Below are 27,619 nucleotides of genomic sequence, written 5' to 3' on the forward strand. Positions count from 1 at the left end.
TGGATGTTTTAAGTGGGAAACACACTAAGCAAGGAGTAATCAGATTTACATGGTCATCAGCCATTATAAACTCAGCTTTTAAAACCAAGAGATTACCTCCTGAAGTACTAATGTTTTAACATGGACATGACAGGGTCTCAGTTCTATTCTTGATAATCAGAGACACTCACAACCTAACTAGATTTTTTTTAAAATGGCATTTTTTTTTCCTTGAAACACCCTTAGAAAAGAATTTTTAGTAAGTACTAGATGACACATGGAATAGCAAGTAGTTCCTTTGTCCACCTCTACTTTAACTTGATGTGAACTTTTAAGCATTTCCCATAACACAGAGTCTCTACATATACATAAGACAAACCATTTTATGTTTATTTTGTAACACCAACCAAAATTGAGGGTACCAATCCAAGACTTTCAAGAATGTGCATAAAGTTAGTATTTTAACCATTGCATCACAGCTCATGCTACAACTTTAAGACTAATCATCTCTTTCCCTCTGCATTTATATTTGTATTATATATATTTATACTAACGAGTATCTTTCAAAAATATAATTGAACTCGTTCCATGTGCATTCTTTTCATGACAGCATTTGAAAGTTACACAGGTACTTAGGACAACTACAACTCATTCATACACTTTAGACACCTCAGGGACAGATGAGGTCTTTTTTCTACTCCCCCCTTTCTCCACCTTTCCAGCAAAATACTCAGAGCTGAGACTTCTGATTACACAGTCAGAAACACATGTCTCCAGGTTTGGACTCCCTTCAACAATCTGCTACAGCTGGCATAGTGATCTCAATTACCAATTCATGAAATCCTGTGAGGTTGGTGGCTTGTTTGTTTTGGGTTTGGGATTTTTTTTTATTCTTCTCCCAGAAGACCGCTGAATGCAGATATTAGACAAGTCATTAACCAGTTACATTCATTGCCCTCACCACAGTCACTTGCAACTAATTCCTTAAGAGCTTTGTTGAGCATGTAACAAGGGGCCAACACAGCCTATTGTACAAGACGCCATTGCCTGCTTATCAGACATCTGACTCCTCTATGATACAGGGAAACTTCTAAATGGAGCTTATATCAGCTGCTCTCCTGAAGGCAATAGCAGATGCTGGCATTGCATTCTCATTCCAACTAGTTTTTCCACAATGATAGCTGAAACGTAGATCCTTTTGCTTGTTGTCAGAAAAATGAAGCTTATATATCAGCAGCTTGCAGCATCTGCCTATATAAGATCAGCAATCCTAGTGTTTGCAGTTCTTTTAAATGGTTGTAAAAGCTGGTTACAATGTTCACACCCAAAAGGCAAAGGCTACTGTATCAACTGAGCAGACTGGTGCTCCACAAGAGTTCTAAAAAAACTGTGAGTTAGAAAATATGGGGTAATCCTTTTGTTATTTTTCTTTCATTAAATGATTCTAGTAATAGTCTTCATAGTTCTTAGGGTTCAGGCAATAAAGAATGGCACCCCCAAATGAAAATATAGTTGCACCCCAAGCCAGGCCATAGCCCCAGTTGAACTCATGGTATATTTTCAAGCTGACTGTTTCGATGAACTTGATTGGGTAAAGGACTAAGCTGCACACCTGAAGAACAACTGAAAGAGAAAAAAAAACAAATGTCACAAGAAGCCTTCTATTAGTTTCCATAAAATAAACATTACATAACTGAAACTCATATTTTAAATGCTCTTGGTGCATGTTAAGCTTGTAAGTACTGCTCTGTTTGGTAAAAAATATCACCTTCATTTCATTCACAAAGAACACAGCAGTTTCGACATTCCCTCTTTGATGAAAACATTCAGTATGGTGTTAACAATGACCTGTCAGATATCCACAAAATAAACAATGAAACCAATCTTTCCCCAGTTCTTTTCTGTCTCTTAGTGTTTTAGTTTGCAGTCATTATTCCTTCCATAACAACAAAACTAAGATCATTTGTTCTATAGCTATAAGTAAGTCAAAATGAGAATCAAGAATAAATGACTATTGAGAAATATAGCTCAGAATAAAATAATTTACTTAGCCTAGAAATAATTCATTGTAGCAGGCAATGCATATTATACATATTTGTGCTCAGTAGAGACTTACTGAATTACATATTTCACATGCATTACTGCATACTGTAATCAGAATTAATGCTATTGTTAGAACACCAAGGGATCTATACAGTTTGATCAGTCACGAGACTTCCTACTGGCAAAACATTGCCTTGTATAATGAACTTGGAAGTGCTTCTTCTTAGAAGAGCTTTGTGAGGAAAAAATAAAAGAAAAAAAGCTAATAAAACAGATCAAATGCAAGGCAGTAAAAAGCTTAAAAATAGTTATTTCTACAGCACTGTTTCTGAGAGTGCCAGATCTCATGCAGCCTGATCCACACATCTGCACTGGAATTCAGGAAACCTGTTAAATGCTGTGCTACCAAAAAAAACCAAGAAACAACCCACAAAAAAACAAAAAAAACCCCAACCAACACTCAAACCACTAAACCCACCCCCATACAGTAATCTGCAAAGGAAAATACACAGATGAATCCCCCAAATTTTCACAAGATTTTAGTTTCATCGGCACACATTCCCTTTTAAATTCAGGCACACTCAACAGAAAATTGGGACAACAGTTTCTATGGTAAGCAGGGGAAAATTATACTTGAAGACAAGAACAAGCCACATGATGTAGCAAATCCTCATGCCCCTAATTCTGCTTCCCACAAGACTAAATATCACAGGAACATACAAAACATCCTTTTTGCCCCTCAAATACACAATATGGCCTTATGACAGCGCTTCCCTCCAACATGTAACGCTAGCAATTTTTCAAGACTCCAGTCCGTGACTGCCTCTTGCAAACTACCCCAGCCCACCGATTACAAGCAGGCTGGGCACATCCACACAGTTAAGCACATGCATAAGCATTTGCAAGCCTGAGAGAGATACACTCTGATGAAAGTTCAACGGTATACAGTGTAATGCCATCATAGCTACTTTTTTTTTTTTTTAACATTGGCAAGGTCATTCTGTACAGTTAATTAGGTATTGTAAGAAGAACAAACACTGTTTAGAGAATTGTTTCAAAGCCAGCGCCAACACAAAAGGCCAGTAGATAACAGAGACGAAGACTACTCTGGACTACAGAAGTCCTGAAATCACACTGAGAAAATACAGGAAAACGAAATAATTTTATTCTCCTCCTGCTTGAACATTCCACACACTCAAAATCTGTCATTGCCATTTTGTTCCCACACGTACACTTTAGTGTTGTCAAACTGGCACCTTTCATTAGCCCTGAAGACTAACGCTTACCTATCCTCTGGATAGGACTGGTACAGGGAGATGGTTTCCAGTGTTCATTGCACATTTTGCCATAACACTATAAAACATTCATTGGAAACTCCCCCCTGTCCTTAGCTTACAGACTAGTCTTGGGACTCTTACCTGAGACTGACAATCTGAATAATGGTAATGGATTTTTTGATGTGGATACAAAAATCCACAGGATTTTTTTAATCCTGAAGTTATTGAAGTGTTATTCTGTGTTATTCCATTTCAATATAATTTTTTTCTCCCAGCTTACAATACACTGTGCAACACTGGAAAAATTTTGACAGGTTATAACTAGAGGAAGCACCCACTCTTATGAAAAGATTATGTATTCCACTTTTGCATAAAGAGAACATCATTATACTTCAAACCACCCGAACATATGTTCAGCTTTCAGGCACATCCTTAAGACCATTCAAAGTCAAAAAGGATTTCCTAAGATGAATAAAAACTGACAGGTTTTTCAGTGGCTTCCTTAACATGCAACAACTCTGCTGAATCAATACAGACGCTTCTCTGTGTGTGTCTGTGTCAAGGGACAACCAAGGAAGCTCTCCACCTTCCCTCAATCTAAAATATGAAGTACACTGAATTTTAATCTACAGACTGGACTTGTGGCAACAAAAACAAAAAAGTGATTATCTTGTAATACAAAAGTTGCCAAAGCAGCAACACCCATGACAGGTATTTTAGACATTTTTATAGTGAGGGTTCTTGCTTTTGTGCTACTGTCCAGCTACACTATTGTAAAACTCAAAGCGCTGGCAGCAACTGGCCAGTGGAGACAGCCACGCTGCACAACACTTTTATCACTCTGCACTATTTTTGCCTCCTGTCACTGTTTCTCCCTTTAGAATGAGTGGGAAGAAAACTGCGTAGGCTAGAAACAAGTTAGTGAAGTTATGAAAAATGACCAGTATGGCCCCAAAAGACGTTAAAAACAATGCTCACAACTACTGATCTGTTTCTGATGAATTTAAAGACACTCCACGTTATGTTGACCTGCTTATGGGAAGTGTGCCGAATACCTTTCTTCAGAAGTACTAGTCTTTTCACATAGAAAAAAAGGCTGCAAAAGAAATCTTAAAAAAAATCCACTTCAAAATGCTATTCGAAAAACACCAGTCATCTCAAACCAGACTATTTCCTTCAAGCTTAGATCAATTTTCATGACTAGCATTATGATGCTTACAAGACAACTGCACAGGAACAGAAATACTAGTTTTATTCCATTTACATTAAATGCATGTAATTATATATACTTACCATATTAAACAACCAGAAATCATAACAAATGCTTTAAAACTAGCAACATTTAATTTCAGTCATCTTGGGTTTTTTCTTCAAATGTTTGACTAAAACAGTTTTGCTGCCAAAAAGAAACTTATGCTGTGCCCTTTCTAACTGGTCTGTATTTGCGAAAATGGTGGCGCTCCTAGTATTTCTGCTCCCTATGCGATTCCTCCTGTTCATTCATATGGGTAAGGCACTTCATTAATAACCAATGAGTGTTGAAGTTTCAAAGATAAACACACATGCAACTGCTCTCTAAGAAGTTGTTTGTATTTAATACAACCTGTGCAATTAATTGGGAAGCAGCATGAAGAGAAAGGAGGTCAGTGCTGATTTTTAAAATACTGCTAGCTCAAGCACAGGCTATTCCACTACACAGATGACCAGGCATTTCAGCAGGAGGCAACAAAGAGCTTCTCAATGAAGGACAGATGATGACAGGAGTATAAAAATACTGTTTTGATACTTAGATACAAACTCAGGAAGGCTGAAGCCCATCTGGAGCTCACATTAAGCCAGGAAACGGAAAAAGGGTAATAAGGAAGAATTTCCACAGGTGCATTAGTTGCAAAATGAAGTTCAGCAAACATATTTATACAATGATAGACAGGAAAGCCAGTCTAGCAACAGATAATGCATTGAGACACCTTCTCCAAGATCTCTAAGTGAAAGTGACAAGGTTTGGGAGGGTGTCAGCAGATCAGCAGTGCAAGAACTACTTAGGAGTAGCATCCGTATCGATGGGAACAGATGGGATCAAGCCAAGGGTAATGAAAGAGCTGGCTAACGTCATCATGAGCCCTCTATCATCTACGAAAAATCACAGTGATCAGGAAATATGCAGATGACTGGGAAATGGTTAATGTTGTGACCATCTTTGCAAAGGCTAGAAGTGAAAAATCCACAGAATTATAAGATGGTCAACCTCAACTCAATCCCTGGAGTCATTATGGTGTACATCATCTTGGAGTCCACCTCCAAGCAGATGCAAAACAAAGTGGCCATCACAAGGGAACATGGCTTCACCAACCAAAGGACAAGGGTCCAGAGGGCTGCCAAGATAACCAGAATCCTGTAGCACACTATTCTTGTGAAGACGATGAGAGAGCTAGGTTTATTTAGACTCATGAAGAGGCAGATAGAGAGTAATTTCAAACCAGCCTACAGCTACCTGAAAATGTAGCTGCAACAATGATAGAAAAAAACTCAACCAAACAACACTCTTTGTAGTGACCAAAGGTAATGGCACCTGAAATAATGGCAACCCAAGATAATGGCAATGGACGCAAATCTGAGTTTCAGACATTCAGGATGGACATTAAGAAATGTATCATAAGGTGGGTAACATGGCATAGGACAACATGCTTGGAGAAGTTGTGGAATCTTCACCCTTGGAGCTCTTCCAGAGTGGTCCAGACAAAGCTGCAGCTGATTGACCCAATGTTAGTGACTGTCCTGCCTCAACAAGAAGGTTGGCACTCATGACCTACAAATTCTCTTTCCTATCAATATTTCTTTGATGCTATGACACTTTTTGCCACCCTGTAGCCACTTGTACTACAGTCCGACTTTTTCAGACCATTCCATCAATTTCTCAGAATCAAATTCTGTCCTCTAATGTATCTGCATTTTTTTCTACTTACATTGTAAAATTTGACAAGTAGACTTTTATTCTATCTTCCGCATCACTATCAAAACAGAACTCAGGAAGCAATCCAGCCAGACTGTGCTCTAACTCTCTGTCAGAAGAAAAAGATACATCCTCTAAATATTCTCCAAATATTAATTGTTGTCCTTTTTTAACTGTCTCACCTACAATACTTTCACTTAGACACTGCTTCCCTAGTTTACATGTAAAAAACATCCTGGGAAATGTCTCAAAACTTACTAACTTCAACAGGTTATTCTTACAAACATTGTTAAAACTGTTAAAATATAGACCCAGAAGGCAAAAAAAAATATCTTTTCAATACCTTTTTTTGTTTGCTTTTACGGACTTTCAACAACTAAACTTCCCCTTTCTATCCTTAAATTAAGACTTGGTTGGCACTCTTTTGTTTGGTAACTGTATCGTGAGACTCCTCCACTGTCAAGTTATGAACTTGTACTTCGCAGATGCTTTCAGGGCCAGTTTGGTTCATAATCACCAAGATACTCCAGCAAGTACATAAGCTAGTGACCTCTACTAGGCAAAAAAAAGCTGGGAAGAGCTGTATAAGGTGGCTCCACGCAAGTGTCCCGCAACTGCTGCTCTGTATGCTCCGTATTTTTCCATTAGCTGAGTTATTCCTGTTCTCTCTTCATTACACAGAGCTGACAGTGTGTATTTTAAACACATTCATGTCTGTTGAGCTCTTGATAGCTTATTCTCAGTATCTAGGTTGAATTTCTTTTTTGTCCCTTTGCTTTCTCATCTCTTCCACTCCAGTCAATCTTTTTCCTCACCTACAGAGTCGCTAACTGAAACCTGAAGCTGAGACGGAAAAAAAAGTTAAAAAAATCAAAGCTAGAAGAAAAAATGCCTGAAGCCAACTGTTTGGATTCTAAAGTGCCTGGAAAATACTTTTATATTTTGTCTCTTCTCCTATACAGTGATGTTTTCTACCTGAAACCCACAAAGACCATTAAATGTCTCTGGGCAATTCATCCCGTGTCCTTCTTCCAGAGGCAGCTGGCAGACTCCTAACTAGAGTCATACAGAACACTTGGTCTTCTAAGTGGACCCACAGGTCAGGGCAGGGTATATCCTCAAAGATCTTCTGTGAAATCCAGGTGAAGGTTTGAATCCATGGACAGTTGCACAAACTCTACTGTGCTGCAATCTTAACCTTCCTCTCTTCAGTAGGGGATTCTCTTCATGACTCTTTGAAGATACATCAGTCCATATTCACATCTAAATATAGCTGACATCAAAGATAAAATCTGTAGGAAATGACAGTAACAATTTCAGTGTCAAATCCCAAAAGGATTCTCCTCACATCTTCCAGATAACAAAGTAGAATGGAGCAGGCTGTCTTGGCCTCATCATCTCTCTTCTTATATGCTTCGGGTCATAGCTATTTAAAACATGTATGCACACAACACATGCGCACAGGCAAAGGAAAGAGGTGAACACCATTCATAAGCTAAAGCAGCAATGTATTTTCCTTTATGATGCAAGTAAGCATTAATCCCCTCTACCCCCAACCTTTTGTAGTAAAGACTAGAACTAATTTTGTGTAGAGGAGAAGAGATTAACCTTTAACATAAACAGTGGGATCTGGGGAATTTTTTTCTTGGGGAGAGTTTTTCTTTTTTTTTTTTTTAGTACAAACTTAACCATATACTAAATGAGAAACATGGCAAGAGAGGCAGTGTATGGCTGAATAATTGCTAAGTTACTACACAGTATTATGAGAAATGAATTCAAAAGCCAAACAAAAAAAACACTACAGAAATTCAACAGTCCCACTCCCTTCAAAGTTAACTGGCCAATGTGCTTTGTAAACTCAGAATTAATACTAAATTTTAAAATAATGGCACTAGCTCCTTTATTCCTTCCACCAAGCAAGCAAAGTGACACATAGAACAAAAAGATACTATTTCCACTCAGGAAATCTGATCCTAGGTTACATTCTTTTCCTAAAAGCAAATGAAATATAACTTATCTAGAGCAAATAAAAGTCCATGTTGAAGCACTGTGGCTCAGCCAAGGTAACGTTATCAGCAGGGGGCAGCAGGAGCCTTCCTCGAAGCTTCGTTTCATTCCCGAATACCCTGCAAAATCTGCTCTCTTATCTTTCTGTATTTTTGCAAGTGGCTTTTTATAATACATCCAAAAGACTAGGTTCTGTCATCCTCTTCATTATGGGCTAACAGAAGGGGCTTAAACTTCTGGCTCCAATGCAGATATGAGTGGCAGGATGAAGGCAAACTATGCTTGGAGAATCTCAGGAGAAAGAAAACATCCGTGCTGACCAAGCCCCAAAACACCAGCATGTATAAAAGGAGATGATTTGATATTGTAATTACACCTCACTGGAACAGTCTTACAGACAGTTCACATTTATAGGTCTCCCTTAAGATTTTGTGATAGTTTATATAAACTGTTCCATTTTCATGTTTTTTAAAATGAATCAGGGACTACACTATGACAGCCTGTTAAATTAATAACTAAGGAAGCAAGCTGACACAGTGAAATTAATTCCTCATTGCACAGGGGCATACATAAACACTTTACAACATAACCCTATTTATTTTCACACATAGGGCTTCAAGAGCTCACATCTGGGAATTAGTTTTCCCATTTTAAAATTATAAAAGGAAGAACATTAAAATAATAGAAATGGCTTTGTGTGAAGAATAAAAATGGGGCCATCAAGAAGCACAAAGTCACAGATTAAAAATGGTACTTTGAGATTTATCCTTTATATCCCCTGCTGCATGTACTTCACAAAGTAATAAATATAACACAAATAAATAATTTCTTATGAACTAATATCAGTGCAACTGCAAAATGATTAATTCTGTGCAGAACTGGTATCCTGAAAAACCTCACTGGAGTTAACAAAAATAAACCAAATGCCTCTGAATTTGTATGCAGAACAAGGCCATGGCTTCCTTCATCAAAGCGAAGCTGCTCTCATCACGTTGCCAGTAATCTGCTTACCTGCAGCAAAGAGCATGACTGCAACTGGTCTGTAGAACCGCCTCCGAGATCCCACGCAGATAGAGATCAACCCAACCAGGAAAGCTATGAGAATAATGGCAGCACCACCCAGCAGCAAAGCAAGAGTAGCTATCTGCCAGTCTAGGGGGAAAAAAAACAGAGAGAGGAAAACAATAATAATGCAGTTTCAGTAAAACAAGTCCATAGGTCAGACAGAAACAGAATATGAGGAACACAAAAGGCTGCATCAAGGCTCGAATAAACAAACAACTGTGCTTCAGATTTCTTTTCTCCTAATTAGTGAAACACCTTTATACAATAGATGCAACTCAGGAGCAGAATGCTACAACCTCCCCCACTTTTTCTAAGGCTTCTTTAGGATTTTGGCTCCAGTAAGACTGAATAATTTGGTTCCCTGGTTTTTGTCCAATTTAGAATGAGAAATTGAAGCCGGGTCACAATTAGCTGGCCCCCAGTCTGCAGTAACCTTCTCACATAGAACAGTAAAAGTCAAACCTCTACTTGAGCTGATTAGGATGGCATAGGAAGGCTCATTATACACACTTGGTACTTGGGAAGCCACATAATATGACTAACAAGACTAAGGTGTAGGAAGATGTTTAGTTAACAAACATTAGATGTAGTGAGTTAAATCTGAACTCCATTTTAAAACATCAGTTATCCTTAAGTGCCAGTTTTTCTTTTCTTTCCCCAAAATCAGCTTCTGAATTTGGCCCAGTGTATTTTCTAATTATTTTGATACATAATGAATGCAGTTATAAACAACACCCTTGCAGTCTTACATCACATAAATGAAAAATCCATTTGCAAGCTGATGATCTAACTCAAGAAATTCCGTAGGATTTTAGAAAGGCATGGGCTTTGTGCTGCCTCTCTGCTGAAGGCTAAGTAAGATCTTTTCTCCCTCCAATAACAGTCATCAAGAAAAACAATCAGATCACTCCTATTTATTAGTACAAGGAAGATGATCTAAGATCTGCTTTTGGGAAAAGGACCTATGGATCCAATGCATCTCGCATTACTTTGAACATACTAGCACTCATACAATATTCAGGATAAAATGTCCAAATGCATGACAACAGTTCCAAGAAGAGATTAATTACTTCCAAAATAAATTTAGAGATATTGAGGTTACTAAAAGAAGAACGACAAAAATCCACATCCTCTTTCGGAAAAGGGCAAAAGTCAGTATTTTAAAAAACAGTACATCCAGTTTCAAGCAGGATCTAATCTGCTGAAGATACCAACAGTGCAGCTGTCGGGCTTGGGAATGGAAGGCTGGCAGCTATTATCACCAAAGAGCCTTCATATACTATATGAAAAAGGATGGAGATTAAAGAAGAAAGTGAACAGAAAAGCTATAAAAGCATTGCTCAAAAAGATAGTTAATTTAAAGGCGGCTTTGTGCAAGTACATGTTTATTTTCATTCTTTTTAGACATCCAGACGTTGTTTACTAATACTTACAAAAGTACTCAACCATCCAAGCTATTTTACTCCAAAAATCCAAAGCTGGGAACAATCTCTTGTTCTTCTACCATCACCAATGTAATCTCTAACACCAGTCTGCTGTGTCCCCTAACTGCTTTACTATTATTGATATAAAAATGTGATTTTAGTTATGGATAGGAGTGTTATGAAAAGTGGTTTTTAATGTTGACATGATCCTTCAGAAACACCAAGTGGTTAGTGCACTGATGATTTAGAAAGTATTCTTCCAATATCTGAGTGCATTACAGATATAAAATGCAGAAATAAATGAACAGAATGGACTGCTCTGGAACAATAAGAGAGGCATCCTTGAACTAGAAAATTACATAGATACAAAGACTAGACTCATAAATCCATATTGGCCCAGAAGTTAAAAGCCGTACCAAATTGATGAAACGAATTAAAATGCCAGACAGGAAAACTCAGAAACTAAGATTTTTGGAAGCCATTATAAATAATAAAATATTAAATGTTATCTTCACATTGATCAGACGCCAAAGTCTAAGACAAACAGAAGGTGTGCAGCACCGGAGTAGCAGCTAAATGGAAAAAAGCTGAGTATCCTACTGCTTTCCAAAACCACCACATTGGTAAGACCACCAAAAAATGAAAATAACTAAGGTAAAAATGATATAAGCACGAGGTCAGAATATAGTTTTGCTTTCAGGACACACATCTATGGGTTTTGGAAAGGTTAAAAAATAAACAAACTACCTCACTATAGTACTGATGTGGGAGGGAAAAGGACAAATGAGTGTTGGGAGACACCTACACTCCCAACTAAAAAAGAACCGACTTAAACAAAATTAATTTCTTGAGTAAGAGAACCTACTCAGTGATGTTGACAGTAGGACAAAACCAAGGCTCTTAATGTTCCTCACTACTAGCTGAGGATCAGGTATTGAATGCTGTGCTCTGAGCTGCAATGTCTGGAACTGCCTCTCTATTTTGGCTCCAGCCTCCATTCACAGGAGCATACAATACTACCAGCCTTTGCCTTGAGCTGCAGCCAAGAGGGATTCTGGTTAAAGAATATCACGACGGTAAGATGCTAGTGCACAAAGCATACTGGACTGAATTTTCCCTTATTGCCTACCATGGAAACTGCATGTATAAGTCTCCTTGTCATCTTACAAAAACCTTAACTTTCAATTCTGGAAGTCATTTGATCTGGTGACTAAAGCTTATGTTGGACTAAGGAAGCAGTATCTTCTGCATGAGCCTTCTACTTAACAGCAATTTTTTGAGGAAAAACTCCAGGCCAGTAGACTTTATATGAAAGAAAGGAAACATCAAAAGACAACTGAATCAGTAACCCTGAAAAGAAAAACACTCTGTTAGATACCTACCTAGCAGCCTTCCAGTATCTGAAGAGGGGCTATAGGGATGCTGGAGAGGGACTATTCATTACGGACAGTAGTAACAGGACAAGAGGCAATGGGTTCAAACTTAAACAGGGGAAGTTTAGATTGGATATAAGGAAGAAGTTCTTTACTGTAAGGGTGGTGAGGCACTGGAATGGGTTGCCCAGGGTAGCTGTGAATGCTCCATCCCTGGCAGTGTTCAAGGCCAGGTTGGACAGAGTATTGGGTGACATGGTTTAGTGTGAGGCCATGGTAGGGGGGTTGGAATTAGATGATCTTAAGGTCCTTTCCAACCCTAACTATTCTATAATTCTAACAATATAACCACACAGAGCAAGTGCAGTTTTCCACAGTAAAAATCTATAATGTTCCTCCGACTACCCAGGAATGACTTATAACACACAGCATCAAAACTGGTACAGCAGATTGCTCTGTTACATTATGTTACTGGTACACAGAACATAAACATCATAAACCTACTTTAGAGTATCCATAATACACTTGCACCATTTCTAGGCATGCACCAATCTTGCAAGTAAGATACTATACTCAGTTCAGGAGGCTCAGCAGTTTGGTGAGACTGCTTGTTCTCACAGAGATAGAAACATGCATAAACATGAGCAAAACAGGACCTTATAAACAATAATTATTAGTTTCCTGGATTCAAAACATAATTTGGGTACACTTTAGGGATGCATGTCAGTACTTTTCACTGTACATTGCTACAGTTTATTTACACTACACATCCACTAAAAAAAACGTTAAATAGCACTTCTTGTGTTAAGAACTCCCACCATATAAAGTTTTAGATTTTAAAAATCACTGTCATTTCATCTACACGCAAATTAAGTTGCTATGTTGATTTATAACTGTAGAGTCAACAGAAAGCATAACTTTAGTTTTTTTCAGCGTTCTGTCATTCCAGCAATATGTTAAGAATTACACTGATGATGCCACCTATCCCATCCAAACAACTCGAATGCATTTTTGACAATTGTTAAGCAACTTGAGACAGATTTCTTAAGGAAAGTCTCACTTATTGTATAATATTTCTAGGTCTGAAAATCCAAACATGTTTTTGTACCACACAAGAAGCATCACCATGTCTATAACCATGGGAAATATATACTGCTATTCTGACAGTGATGATAGTGTCATTGTAACAATCTGCCTGTTAGTTTAGGGATGTGGATTTCAATATTTGGAAATAAATATAAACATGAACCTAGGTACTTAACACATTTTCAAATCATATATGGTGTAAAATTTATTAGAATTACCATCTTTGGTGAAAAAAGCAGACCACAAACCATGATGATATTGTTTCTTTTCAGTTAATTTCTCATAGATAAGTAAGTCAGTGCCTTTTTGTAAGGACAGCTTGGTCTGATTGCTCTTTGGAAATTCTGCCTGTTTCTTAATGATATGGAAGCATAGGGTTAATTGCACATTGAAACGTGTGACCCTCCTCCCTTCTTCGCCCCAAATGAAATGACCTAAGGCTTTAAGCTGTATATTCATTTTTAATTAAGACCAGCTCTATCTGCTCTCTTAGGCAAAATACTTCTGTACTAGGATAAAATCAGGAAAAGCCATAACAGAAGGAGAAAACATCCCAAAGTTCTGAAATGTTTATTTTAATAACTAGTTTTTTTTTAACACAAGAAAGAGTAATGCAAAAGTCTAGCATTGTCATAGAATTCATGTTTTCAGTGAGTTCCCCCCAAAATTACCTATTTCGTATATGTGGTACTCTACAGTAAAAGAAATAATGGACATTAAAAAATACTGGAGAATATGTGAAACATTTGTGTATAGGGACCTTTCAGGTAATGCAAGTGAACGGAATTAATCTCTTGGGAAACTAATCAAGTATTCCTTTGTTTCATAAAATGATTCTCCACGAAGTCCTCTCCTCATAGAGGCTGAAGTGAGAAAATGCATGCAGCTGTTACATGATGAAGGCAATGACTAAGCTTCTTCTAGCACAAAACAAAACCTTGGTAAGTAACAAAACACAATACACTCTTAGTTAAGTTTTTCTGATTCATTGCAAAGCCTCCACTTATCATGTACCTGCCCTCAGCCAATAAATATTCTTAGAAATTATAGCATTTAAATTCAAGAATAATGAATTTGAAAGAACGTGTCAAGTACAGCATAGAAAGTTGAGGCACCCACGCATAAGAAATTAAATATAACCCACTGAATGTCATAACAATCAACTAAGATAAATAAGATAGCTAGAGATACTCCTAATTGCTTCATATTCAAAACTATTACTAAGTTTATAAACACCCATCAACTTAGTCATCAAATAGTCAACAAAAGTTTAGAAAGTGCGTGATTACATAAAACCACAAAAGTAGCATCTAGTTTCTGAAAGCACATTTGTCATACAATCAGTAAGTTATCCTCTTTCTTCAGCACGATCAGATGCACAGACTTCTGCGGAAAACTAAGCTCTACTGAACTCAGTGAATATACTGAGGTAAAGCGAGGACTGCAGTAGCCATTAAGTTCTCATATACCACTACACAGAAAAGTCAGTCCTTTGGAACCTCATCTGAGCCAAAATGATGGGTTTTAAGGAGCTGCACAGATGGATTCTGCTCTGGACAATGGAGATATAGGCTAAAGCTGTGAAGCCCAGTGTCCCTAAATTACTCAGTGCATACTCCTCCACTCCTGTACAGCTAGCATGACAAGAGCCTTTGAGACTCCGTAGCATGTGCTTCTGCACACGGCAGCAAGAAGTGCTTTCTGGCAGAATCCGTACCAAACATCCAGTAAGTTGCTCTAGCCAGTTTTCTACAGTGAGCCCTTATACAAAAATAACACTAAATATTGCCTGCATGTTGTCAGTTTGAATAGTATGCTTATTACCACTAGCTGCCGCACAGACATACATTTTTGGATAGAGAATAGGATTTTTCTAAAGTGGATCCTCAAGTCACTCAGACACTTAAAAAGCACTGCCAGAGCTATGGGAACCAGCCAGCTGTGGCTGAATGCATAATTTCCTTAAGACAGAACTCACTCTACCCCAAAGCATTCTTCTGAAAGCCATGAATTTGAACACACAAAATAACTACATGAGGTCACAGATAGGTTAAAAAGAAGCTGTTCATGGAAGACACAAAACTATTTTCTGCTTCTTCACCAGATTTATGTACTGAGCTAGTCCCTAAGAAATCACTCTTCATCCACACACAGCAGCACATGGGACAAAGCCCTTATAACCCAGGTCTTGAACAAAGCAAGTGGGCTTAAGAGCGAGGCTGTTTCATAGCTCAAATTCACCAGAATTTTGACAACTCCCAGACAGAAATTTGAGCACTTTATGCTGGGTACCAAAATCCCTAATTCCCTGCTGTGGATTATTCAGAGGCTCCATATAAGGCATCAGTCACTTTCCACTTACTGTACAAGACACTTTGCAGGATGATTTAGTGATCCTGACAACGCATGGACAGTTACTTACAGCCAGTCAAAGAAAAGGTGAACAAGCACAGAGATGTGTCCAAGAAACAGCTAACGGGTGCAAACCCAGGTACACCCGTGTGTTGCCAAGATGCAGAATGCTAATGACCACAGCTGACTAATGAAGGAGGAAAGGCACACAGCTCCTCCTTGGAAGCAACATACTGGAGCTAGAGGACTTCTCAGAAACTGCAAGGTCTTTGCTTCCCAGCTCCAGACTCAAACCTCTGCTCCCATTTCCCAGAATAATTTCTTAACTGCTAGGATAGACTGAAACTGCTCTCCTTTTCAGCCTACTAGACTCAAGATGGAAAAACAGAGGCATGAGATCTATGAGATCTGTGAAAAAATAGGTACAAGGGAATCCAAATCTGAGTCTTGAAGCACCCCTTACATAACTGGTCCGTTCTAACTTCATGGGGCTGTTCATGCACTGACACACAAAAAAAGCTGAGCGCTACTGTAAGTCAGTCCAAACTCAGGGCTCTCTCACCTTTGTGGGAAAAAACAGCCAGCTATAGAGTCCCTCTTGCTTGGGTTCCTCCTATGGCTTTCCTTTTCTCCACAGAAAGAAAACCTCCACCAGAGGAGAAGAGGCTGGATCTGTTCCAGGGAAGGTAACACCCTGATGGCAGGATGCTCTGGGCAGTTAAGTGCTCTACTACCTAACCTCCTCAGCCTGGGAAGGGGGTGCTTGCTAAGTCAGGGGAATAATTAGGCAGTCTCTGCTCACCTTTCAATGGCAAGAGGACCTCTCCTGCTTCCCACCCAAAGATGCCACTGAGCATGCAGGACATAGCTTAGCTCCCAGAGAAGTGAACAGCACAGAAAGCAGAAATGCTCTCAGTTTCTCAGGGTGGTCTCTGCAAAAAAACTACACATCACCTGCTTGATGTCTCTTTTATAGCTGCCATGTTCATCAGACTATGTGTGGCCCTGAGACTGCTGGACTCAAACTTCCTGTGTACTTTGACACTGCAGCAAGTTTATCTCCCATCTGTACAGAAGATCCGACTGAACAAAAGCAATAAAAATATGGTAAGCAAAGGAGATGGATTTTGCAAGACAAGAAGACAGTCTAATGCCTGGGGGAGTGTTACAGATGTATGAGCAACCTGAAACATAGCAGGTGCTTACTCATCTGCCCACTGACATGCATCCCTCCTGAAGATTAAACCTTAGATGCCTTATTTATATAAAATTTATACACTTGGAGGGAAAATGGGGCACGTTGTATACCTACTCTTCGAGCCATGGCCTGCCTTTATTTCTAAAATCATGTAGTAAAAAGTCCTTTAAATGCAATTCATCCTCAAATAAAGAGTTAATTGGTACCATTATATAAATCTTTATTATTTAAAAGCAGCATGCCTTGCACATCATTTTGCCAACAGAGGACTTCAAGACAAGCACAGTATTACAGAGAACCATGTAATCTATAATTCATTCACAGAATAGTACAGCATGTACTCAGGCATTTCTTCCATTGGATACACAGCATTCTTCTAAGATTAGCTCACTACTATGCCATTTTAATTATTGGATATTCATTCATTCAATTAAAAAAAATTCACATATCTACAACTCCAAGAACCTCACAAAAACCTGGAAATCTCAGAATTATGTCACCTTTTTTGACCTCTTCTATATATATTACTACATTTTAGTAATCTGAAGAAGTACACTTCAGGTTGGAGCAGGAATGCGATTATTTCCTACAGTTACTGATGTTCTTCAAGCAAATTGGCAATCTTTTGCAATTTTCATACCTCATACGATTGTTCCTTGCAAAAAATAATTAGCATTTAAAATAGTGCCAGGAGTACTTCCCATCAAATCTATGGCCTTTATATTACAGAATTGGAACAAGTAAAAACACATGAAGCAATTGAAGCAATATAACTGTATACACTTTATCCCGTCTCCTGCTTTCTACCTTGAATCTTATGTGGTCATCTTTGGCCATAAATCAGTAGCAGAGACAAGGTTACTCTCTACGTGATTCTAAATATAAAATCTCATCAAATATTTAAACCACTATCTTATTGCTAACACAAGGAACATCTTTTAACTTACTGGTGCAAAACTTCTTTATATAATACACAAGACTTAAAGCAACAGGATACATTACTGATTTTAAAATTGCAATGAACACAGCAGTTACAATAACCCATTAAAGCTAGAAGTCTTTTTTCTGTTGTTTGTTTTTATGGGGTTAGGTTTGTTTTTTTTCAGTATTATCACTGATGACGTGTGGTGCTCTTGACCTGACCAAATAAACACATACAAACTTCATGTATTACACTCAAATGTGCTGTAACCATGTCTCTTAGCTAATTGGAGAACAGTGGATGAAATGGTAGCCTCCATCACACTGCAAAGTCCAGACTACTAAACAGGACTTCCAGATCTGCTGCTCCCACAGCGCTTGGGAAGTCTGAGGCTAAAATAACTGCTCCATTTGTAAAAGAGGGAGCACATCTAAACACATTTTATCTAGGGCTACTGTGAGGGGTAGTCAACAAATTCAAGGCATTCTGAATACACTGAAGGAATCAGGTAGACATTGGGCATAAACAGAGTATCAGTCATCACAGAATCACAAAGTAATTTAGGTTGGGAAGAACCTCCAGAGGTCTTTCTAGTCCAGTTCCCCATGAAAAGCCAGGCCAGTCTCCAAGTCACACTCAACTTCAAAGTTAGATCATCTTTCTCAGGGTCTTAGATACCGAGTTTGAAGTCATATGGCTTTTGATTTCATATCCACCTTCAGATGAAGCATCGGGGATGATTATTAAAGAGAGTAATATGCAAAATGACAGACTACAGCTTTCAAAACCAGAAGGAATGTTTTATTAATTTCTCCTTACATTGCATGAACCACTTTCTTCAGACTTAGTGAAATTACGTTGTTATTTTATAGCGAACTATCAGGCTTGCTGAGCCTTTTACAAATATGTGTCAACATCAACGCTGAGCAATGGTCCAGATTTTCTAATGAGGAAGCTGCTTTTGAGCTAGCAATTTTCCCCTGGAACAACTTAAATTCAAACCAAGCAGATACCATCCAAGACTACTGAGCCATGTCAATTCACATATCTGCATCTAATGTATAATTAAGGTTAAACCCCTTCGAGTGCTACTGAATGAACAGCCTCTGATGCCTTTTTTTTTTTTTAAGAACAAATTATAACACAATTATACGTGTAAAACCAGACACAAGTTGTTCTACTGCACTATGTTGTAAGTTCAGCTTAGTGGTTTGCTAACCACTAAGTTTAAACATGTCCAGACACCCTGATGCATGTATTTCCTTAAGAATGTTTTGTTTTTCAAACATTGATGGACAGTTCGTAGAGAGTATAATAATCTTAAAAAAACCCTGAATGTTCCATAAACAGATATACAGGTTGTTAAGTTACAAAGTCACATATCCCTGTCCAGCAGAATGAATACAACTAATTGGAATGAAAACCATTCAAACTTATGTAAGCTATTTTCACAATAAACTGAAATGCTGCAAAGGAGTCATTATTTTCTATGAACAGCAAATATGTGTACTAAAGACAAAATACACAATGTTTGCCTATAAATCATATTCTATGGAATAATTTATGTCTTTCACATCATATTTGGTGAGGCACTGGAATGGGTTGCCCAGGGAGGTTGTGAATGCTCCATCCCTGGCAGTGTTCAAGGGCAGGTTGGACAAGGCCTTGGGTGATATGATTTAGTGTAAGATGTCCCTGCCCACGGCAGGGGGGGTTGAAACTAGATGACCTTAAGGTCCTTTCCAACCCTAACGATTCTATGATTCTATATTTGTATATCTTTGCTTATGAGGCTATAACATTATGTGAACTATAATGGCTGCAGTCTATTGCACAAATTCAAATTTACTGCAATTAATTCTGCAGCGAGATGACAACTGTGTCCACAGGTACAGATGCACCAGACAGTTGTACATAAGATGCACTTAATTTTAGGCAGATGCTGTGATAGAAATAAATATTCATACATAATTCTTAACTCTTAATAAATCCATAAGTGAACCATCACAAATTAGACATAATCCACTTCAAATAAGGTCAAAAAAAAAAGTATTTCCTTCAAAGACACCAAAGGAACACTCCAAACCCTGTAAGTTTCAGTTTTTTCAGCTCCTCCTTATGTTGCTATTAGTGAGAATATTTTAATTTCATCAAGGGAAGAGAGACAAGGGATATGCAAGAATACCTTTCTGAAATTACAGGAAAGAATTGAACAGATGATTTACCTACACCCTAAAGACCCAAAAATAACAAAAGCAAATTAAGATAAAATATTTTATAATATTCAGATTTCTAAAAAATTAACTATTTTACATACTTGAACCACCACTATTATGAAGTACTTGCACAACTTTACCAGTAGTATATGAGAGCAAGGGATTGCTTGCAAGCTATAAAAAAGGCTCTCAAAACAGTGAATGAATGAATGAATGAATGCACACACACATACTCCAAGCACTAGCAACACTCAAGGAAAAAACAAGGTATTATTTCCTGCTATAGCAGCCAATGTAATCATGGTCTGTACAGCTCCTTCTCTCCATCACTACATTGCCCTTTAGATAGCAGTCAGGGGTCCTAAATCTAATTACAATAAAAGTTTTTAATTAAACCTTGAACATGCTTTAACAGCTTCTAGTGTGAGCTTGCCCTTGATGGTGCCACTTGAGGTGCTCTCCTTCAAGGGATGATGAAGTAAATCTCTTTAAAACCAAGGGTGAAGATGCCTTTTTCCTGTGTGTACTACTGCTTTTCACAGCTAGCTAGCTACAAAGCTCTTTGCAGAGGTATCAAGCTAAAGAGCTTTCCCTGTGGGAGCTCTCCACTACCTCCAAAATATACTGCTTGCTAGATTCTCAATGTAGGAGGAAAGTGCACTTAAAATATTAAGGCAAGCACAAAAATGGCCTTAAAAGATGAGCACAGTCCAACTTGGTGAACTTACTGGGAGCCCTCCTACTGACTTTAATGGATATTTTAACACACTAGCAAAAGGCAAAGCGAGAACAGTACAGTTTCTCATGTTCCAGGTCTCCTCAGAGTGCAGCACTGTGTGCCAAACATAAGGAAAGTGAAAGGTTTATTCCAGTCACCTCAAATAAAACAACAATTCGCTTCTTTCCCAGTAGCTTGTGAAACCTGGCCTGATCAGACTGGAAAGTATCTGAGGAAAATGAGTAAAGCTCATACAAGGAACTTGAATAAAACTGGACAGGCAGGAATTTTTGTACAGGACAAAAGAAGCACCAGGAGTGAACACATTTTCAACACATGACATGTAACAAAACTACATTTCATTCGTATCCATCCTCACCCATTCATCTTCCAGCTTCCCATAAAAGACAGGTGACCAATAAAGCAACAAAAGAGATTAGTGTCCTTTTATGCTGTTCCATAAGCTGTTCCACTGTCTTAATGTCTCACTTGTGTGTGTGTGTACATATGCATGTGTGGCAGGCAGACGGATTGATGGGGGAACCCAATAAAGTGTGTGCAAAACTGGGAAGGGGGGCAGGATTTGAAGCAGGTTCTCATTCAAGCCATCTGAAAAGTCTTTCTTCAATCAAGGGGATACTATTTCAGAAGACACGGAGAAGGGACAAAGGATTCACGTTGCTAAGGAGACATGCAGAAGCTGACATTCCTACATAAATTTCCACTTATACTGGGGAAGGAAAAGAAAGCTCTGTGAAGTTTGTCTAGATACCCTGGTAACTGATTGAAAATGACATTTCTTTACAATTTCTTTTGGCATTATGTGATTTGGAACAAAACCCCAAACAAATTCAAACCCTCAAATATTACTCCACACAATGACAGGAGGGAAAAAAAAAAAACAAAACAAGAGCACAGCAGCAAAGGAACCTGTGCAATTCCTACTCAAGCAGAGATCGGTTATTTCCCAGAACCTACACAAAGATTTCAGAGAAGCGAGGAAAAAGGAAAGTATCCAGAATACACAGTAAGCCCCTTGCTTCCCCGCTCCCCCCCCCCCCCCCCCCCAACATCTTGTCCCTGTATGATTTACCCACCGGAGAGCACAGTGATCCAAATGGATGAGTTAGCAACGCCAGCGTGCGTGTAGGGAGGACGTGGATGGGGATGAAAAGGGGAAGGGGGTGGAGAGGAAGAGGCTGGTTTCATTGGTCTTTGTTTCTACTGGGACTCCAAAGTTACTATCAGGCATAAAGTAAATAAAACAACCCATGTAAACCAAAACAATCATGGCACTACAAAACAATTTACTGAAAAATATTCAACAGGCAGCTTGTTTATATCATTCACAACCGTTTTTTTAAGTACGCCGAGCAACAGTGAAATGACATTTAAAAAAAAAAAAAGAAAAAAAAAAGGACAGAATAATCGATGACCAAAATCCTAGAAAGCTTAAGAACAAATGAGCAATAAGAAATCAAAACGGGTAGTGTGACAAACAGGCAAAGAGTATGAAAGGCCAGGGAAAAGATCAGTACCTGCCAGAAAAGACACACACAAGCACAACCCAGGGGGATGGATGTAGGGAGCCAGACTCCAGGCGTGCTCGCTCTGGACAAAATAACAATCGTGTTTGCCTCAGGAAGCCCCAACTTTCCAAGATTAGTGATTTCGGGGTACGGGGGATTATAAAATACTTGATCTCCCTTCTCATATAGCTTCTCACTGTATGGGTACAACTACAACACGGAAAGACAATCAAAACTAGCGCAAACTCGAGCTCTTTCCTGAGGGGGACAGGGCAAAGGGCAGACACGGCACCAGCCAACCCTGCCGCTCACAGCATCCAACCTCACGCCTCCCCTTCACCGCTGCCCATCCCGCGGGCGGAGGGACGAGCCGAGGACGGAGCCGCGGTTCCCCCAGCTCCCGCCGCTCACAGGGACTGCCGCAGCCCGCGCCCCAACTTGCGAGCATGGAGGTGTGGAATCGGGGCCGCGCAGCCCGGGGCGGGGAGGGGGGAAGCACCGGTACCGGGAGTAGGATCGGAATGGACGAAGCAGGTCGGGATGGGGAAGGCTGCAGAGGTCGGGAGGACAAAGGTGCCAGGGACCTTCCCCAGCGGCTGTCAGTGCAGGGAGTAGGGCGGGGAGCAGGGGCGGCAGCGGACGACGCGGGAAGTCCGGCGGGGCAGCAGGAAGGTGGCGGAGCAGGGCCGCGGGCACTGCTCTGGTCCAGTGGAGGGTGGAAGGGAGCGGTCAGTCTGGCCCCCTGAAGGGGCTGGGACCCAGTCCCGGGGGTACAAGGGTGACGGAGATGGCTCGGGGTATGCTGGAGGGGCCGCCAGGGCACGGGGGGTGTGGGGGGTATCGGCCTCAGTGCTCTGGGTGTAGACCAGGAGGAGCAGGAGGCCACCGAGGTAAGAGGGCGGACGGAGGGACGGGGCAGGAGATGGGATGCGCGGTCGTGATGCCGCCGGCGGAGGGGAGAGGAGCGCGGGGATGCCGGGGCAGATCCGGGGCAGCCGTATCTCACCGCTGTGCAGCGTCGACTCGCAGAGCCAGCTGTCCAAGTTGCCGGGCTTGCGGCAGGACTCCCAGAGGGACAGGTAGTATTGGTGATCCGCCGTCACCCAGGCGGGGCTCAGCACGGCTCCCAGGTCCAGGCACAGCGCCAGGAAGATGCACACTAGCCCAACGAGCTTCAGCGGGGTCAGCACCGAGACGCGCACCTCCTCCATGCCGCTGCCGGACGAAGCCATAGGGCCCGTGGGGAACACGGACGAGGAGGAGAAGGAGGACGCGCTGCCGCCAGCCCCGAGGGGAGCAAGAGCGAAAGCCCAGCTCCGCGCCGAAGGGGTGGGAGGAGAGAAAAGCAGTGAAACCAGCGCTGTCTAACGGCGAGGACAGGCCTTCGCAGGCACCGGGCAACGTCGCTCGCTGCCTCCCTCCTTCCTTCGCCGCGATCCCTCCTCGGTGTATCAGGTGCAGAGCTCCCCCTAGCCCCTCTGGCACCGCCCGCTCCAGCCCGGCCCGGCCCGGCCCGACGCGCTCCTCCCCGTTCCCGCCCCTATCGGGCGGCGACCGCGGCGGGGCCCGGCCCGAGCTCCGCCGGGAAAGGGTTGGGGGAGTCGTCACGCCGCGTGCGGGGGTCGGGAGAGGGGCCGGAGCTAGAAACGGTGTCGGGTGCGAGTCCGCGTCCGCTCCGCAGGGGCAAAGTTTGGGGAACTTGCTGCCCCGCCCCGCCGCCCCCGAGCGGCAGCCCCCGGTCGCACCGTACGGATCGGGGCACCCCGGTCTTCCCAGTGGACCTGGGATAGCGCGGATGGCCCGGCGTCACGAGTGGAAGCGGAGAGTGTCCCGCAGGGCCGGGCCGGGCTGTAGCGGAAGGGCAGCGGGGCCGAGCAATCCGGTTCCCACCCGCTGCCGTCGTAACGCGGCGTTACTGGGAGAAACGAGAAAGCGGGAGAAACGGAAGGCCGCCTCGGATGCGGGATTAGCGGTGCCTGACCTTGGTTCCTTTTCTGAAGTGACCTTTAAATCACAAGTTGTTACTGGGAGGTTTAACAAATAATTCAGCGTTTCACTGTTGGTGCGCTGGACGGGCTTGCAGTTCCCGCTTCCTTCTCCTGTCAGTGGTGCTTCTGCTCTGATCCCAAAATAAAGATCCCAAAATAATAACTACTTTGCCTGAGTTTCATTTCATTTCTGTTTGTTTTGCTTAATTATCATTACGGTGCTGAGAATGTCAAGAGTAAATGTTTTGGTTAGTCATTAAACACGGGTAGTAGTCTGATTTGCTGTTTTAAAGTAGGTCTTCATAAGATAGAAACACAAACACGAAGGTAGAGTATAATGTCCATTAAGGGTTATTAAAAAGGAAGAGGAGGAAGATTCAACCAACAGATTTTAAAGCGAATGCTTCTGCTTTGAGGGAGAAATATGGGATGAGAAAAATCAAGTGGGGAAACCCATCATTTAGGGAAGAAACAGAAAAAAAAAAAATCCCTTCCATAAGTGCTAATTATTCTATTGCTACTAATATTACTTAGTTTCTCCACCCTTCCCTTCCCCAAAGCATCAGTTTTCTTTCTAAGATCATCATCTTACTGTAGGAGTGTTCTCATTAATTGCAAAAGGCACAGGATTAAATTCTAAATTTACGCAACTTTGTCCCAAGTTGCTTTTCACTCTATTCATAGTCCTTTAAATCTGAAATGGAAAAAAAGAATATTACTTACACTGAAAGCTCCTCGAAGCACAAACAGCTTTGCTCTTACAGCTGTTCATAGGAGTTAGTGTATGAGGTCTACCCGTTTTCCCAGTGCTATTATGTTAGAGAACGCTTAGATGTATTGCCACAATTTCTCCTTTTCTTAAGTATTTAGGTGTTTCCTGTGTTAAAAACACAATCACAGCTCAGTACCCTGATACCATAGTAAGTGTATCAGAGTGCATATACAGTGATGCTAGCAGAAGCCAGATGCATTTCTAAGGGTTCTTAGCCACAGGTGAATCACCCAACACTGGTCTATCATTAATCCCAAATAAGAAATGCATTTGTCTAAGCTGTTACTGTTAGAACTTGGAAGGAAATTAGATGTTTGGGTTTGGGGGTTTGTGGGGTTTCATTTTATCTTTTTTTTTAATGTCTGGTATTACTTCAGTAAGTATGTACCAGACATTAATATGCTAGCTACCTTGTTTTTTTGAGTCATGTTTTTATTGCCCTTCAATTGTAAAATGTTAGTTATTGAAAGAACAGAGTAAATACAATTAAAACAAATGAGAAAGGATTTTAAAATTGATAAAGAGCATATATGTGTCATGCTAAGCACACTATCTCAAAACTGTTTAAAATGCAGAATCATGGTTCTGTTTTAGTACTTCATGAAAAGGAGAAAATGTCAACATTTTACTAGTATATATGAAAACTTGGGATATTATATGTAGAAATAGCACTGGCGCCTACAGTTAATGTTGCCAGTACTTTCTGTACAAAACTCAATTTGTTTTTGCTTTATTAAACCTTTGCTGTTTGGGCTGGAGTTGCCACTGCAAGATACCTGCCTCAGGTTGATTTTTTTTTTTTTTTTTTAAGTTCCAGCTAAAGTTCAGTCATACTGAGTCTGAAAAACAAATATTTTCACTGTCTACAAAAACCACACACTTCAGGGTTCTCAGTGGGAAGCACAAATTTGATATGCAGTGTACAGCCGTCCTCAAGACTCAAACCCAGCCACAACCTACATACCCTACTACACTTTGCTATGCTTGGGATAGGTGTGTTTGCATCTCAAATTCTCCGAAGATTTCATCTGTAGTGAGCATGCTACATCCATTTACAGCTCCTGTGTCTGGATGAACAGTGTATTGTCAAATGGATGCTTGGCCATACTCCAGTCTCCATCTTCCAGCCACCCGCTGTTCCTGAAGGACCTTGGAGAGACCACTCTGGGCCTGAAAAGGAACACGAGATGTCCACCCTCCTCAGAGATGTTCTGCTCAAGGACCACAGGAGAAACAGCCCATATTGGCAGGTCCACTTGGTCCTAAAGCACCATCAGACATCATGGGTTTCAGGGGTTAGGAAAGCAGCCTGGATTGCCTCATGGAGGGCGAGGAGGGCTGGAAAGAAGGAGGCAGAGACAGCATAAATGTACAAACAAAGATGAAGTGAATAGAAGCAAAACGAGAAAAGACAGCAAGGAAAAACTGAAATAGCAAAGTTCATAATAAAGTAACAAGCACCGTTGCCTCGGGAATTTGTCTTTGACTTAAGGAGTACTGTGACCATCTTTTTTCCGATAGCAAATGGATATGAAATCAACTGGAAAAGTCTCTGCCCTGACTCTCTGGGGGGTCAGTCTGTGGAAGGAACAGATACTGAAACTATTAGTTCAAGTGATAAGGATCTCCTTTGTGTCACTATGAAGACATAACCTTTGCTGATGACATAAATTGCGGGTCAGTGTAATTTCACACAATGTGCATTTCCAATGTACAAAGCACTCATTTTTGAAATGTCTGAATGACTTGCTTGAATTCAGGTTTGGAGCTCATGTTGACAAAGGAAATGAGTCACAAAGATGTTTTGATGTGTAAGATATTATAAGCTTGTTAAATATTCCCAAATATCAGGTCAAAGCATCCAGATTTCTCTTACCATCAGTGGGCAGTTTTGATGAACCTTGATCAATCTGTACATGAAATCCCTCTTAGGAAACAAGGAAAAAAAAAAAACAAACCAGCACAAAGCCCCCAAAACATCCACATCTGACAGAGATATTAATCACTCTTCATTAGAATCCATATGCTAAAGTTACAAAGACCATAGAAGTATTCCAAGAGAATTAATATTGTTGTATTCAATAAAAAGTCAGTATGGAGGTAAAATGGAATAAGTAAATAGTAAAGCTTCTAAAAAGTACTGAGTGCCTGCTTCATTTCCTTGGAGAGGCAGGAATCCTCTGGAAACAAAGCTCATGCTCATGTATTAAATTAGTATGTCACCATTAACATTATTCAGTACATATGTAGAAACAGCTGAATTAAATCACTCTAAATCTTGTCATTTGCAAACTTCTAAGTGCTACTTTGAAACAATATCTTTTAAAATATATTATTCTCCTTATAGCTTAAAATAGAACAATTCTAAATTAAAAAAAAAACAAACAACCAACTAATAAGTAGTATATTTCTGAGATACTTAAGGAAGTTATAAAAGCTAACATTGTACCTTTCTAAAATGACACCCCATTTCTCAACAGAAATGTGACAGAGGTATTTTTTCTTAGGACATTATTACAGCATCAGTGTTTGCCTTTACTTTGTTGTGTTTTTTTTTTTCCTTCAGTTTGTGTTTTGAATATTATAACTTTCCCCTCTCCCCGCTTTCTCTCTGACTTCTCTGTTTTTCCTTTGGCACTCTCTCTCTTGTTCATTGTACCACTATATCCATGGGCTGAAAGAGGAAATTAGTCTGGAAGGTGAACTTTAATGGTCATCTA

At 40.3% G+C, this 27,619-nt stretch overlaps 1 protein-coding gene across 1 annotated transcript; it reads right to left on the reverse strand.

Annotated features, from left to right (window-relative positions):
* Positions 1-344: 344 nt before the first annotated feature.
* On the reverse strand, positions 345-23,541 carry TMEM47 (transmembrane protein 47). Its single transcript, XM_061453363.1, has 3 exons — positions 23,146-23,541; positions 9,268-9,408; positions 345-1,602 (listed from the first exon to the last, which is right to left on the reverse strand). Exons 1-3 carry the CDS (start codon positions 23,369-23,371, stop codon positions 1,424-1,426), a joined length of 546 nt encoding a protein of 181 aa, XP_061309347.1. The 5' UTR covers positions 23,372-23,541; the 3' UTR covers positions 345-1,423.
* Between the last annotated feature and the right edge of the window lie 4,078 nt (positions 23,542-27,619).

Source organism: Pezoporus flaviventris, unplaced genomic scaffold (genome assembly GCF_033815535.1).
Source record: "Pezoporus flaviventris isolate CSIRO_AGI_PZ_B2104156 unplaced genomic scaffold, CSIRO_AGI_Pfla_v1 ptg000015l, whole genome shotgun sequence".
NCBI classification, from domain to species: domain Eukaryota; kingdom Metazoa; phylum Chordata; class Aves; order Psittaciformes; family Psittacidae; genus Pezoporus; species Pezoporus flaviventris.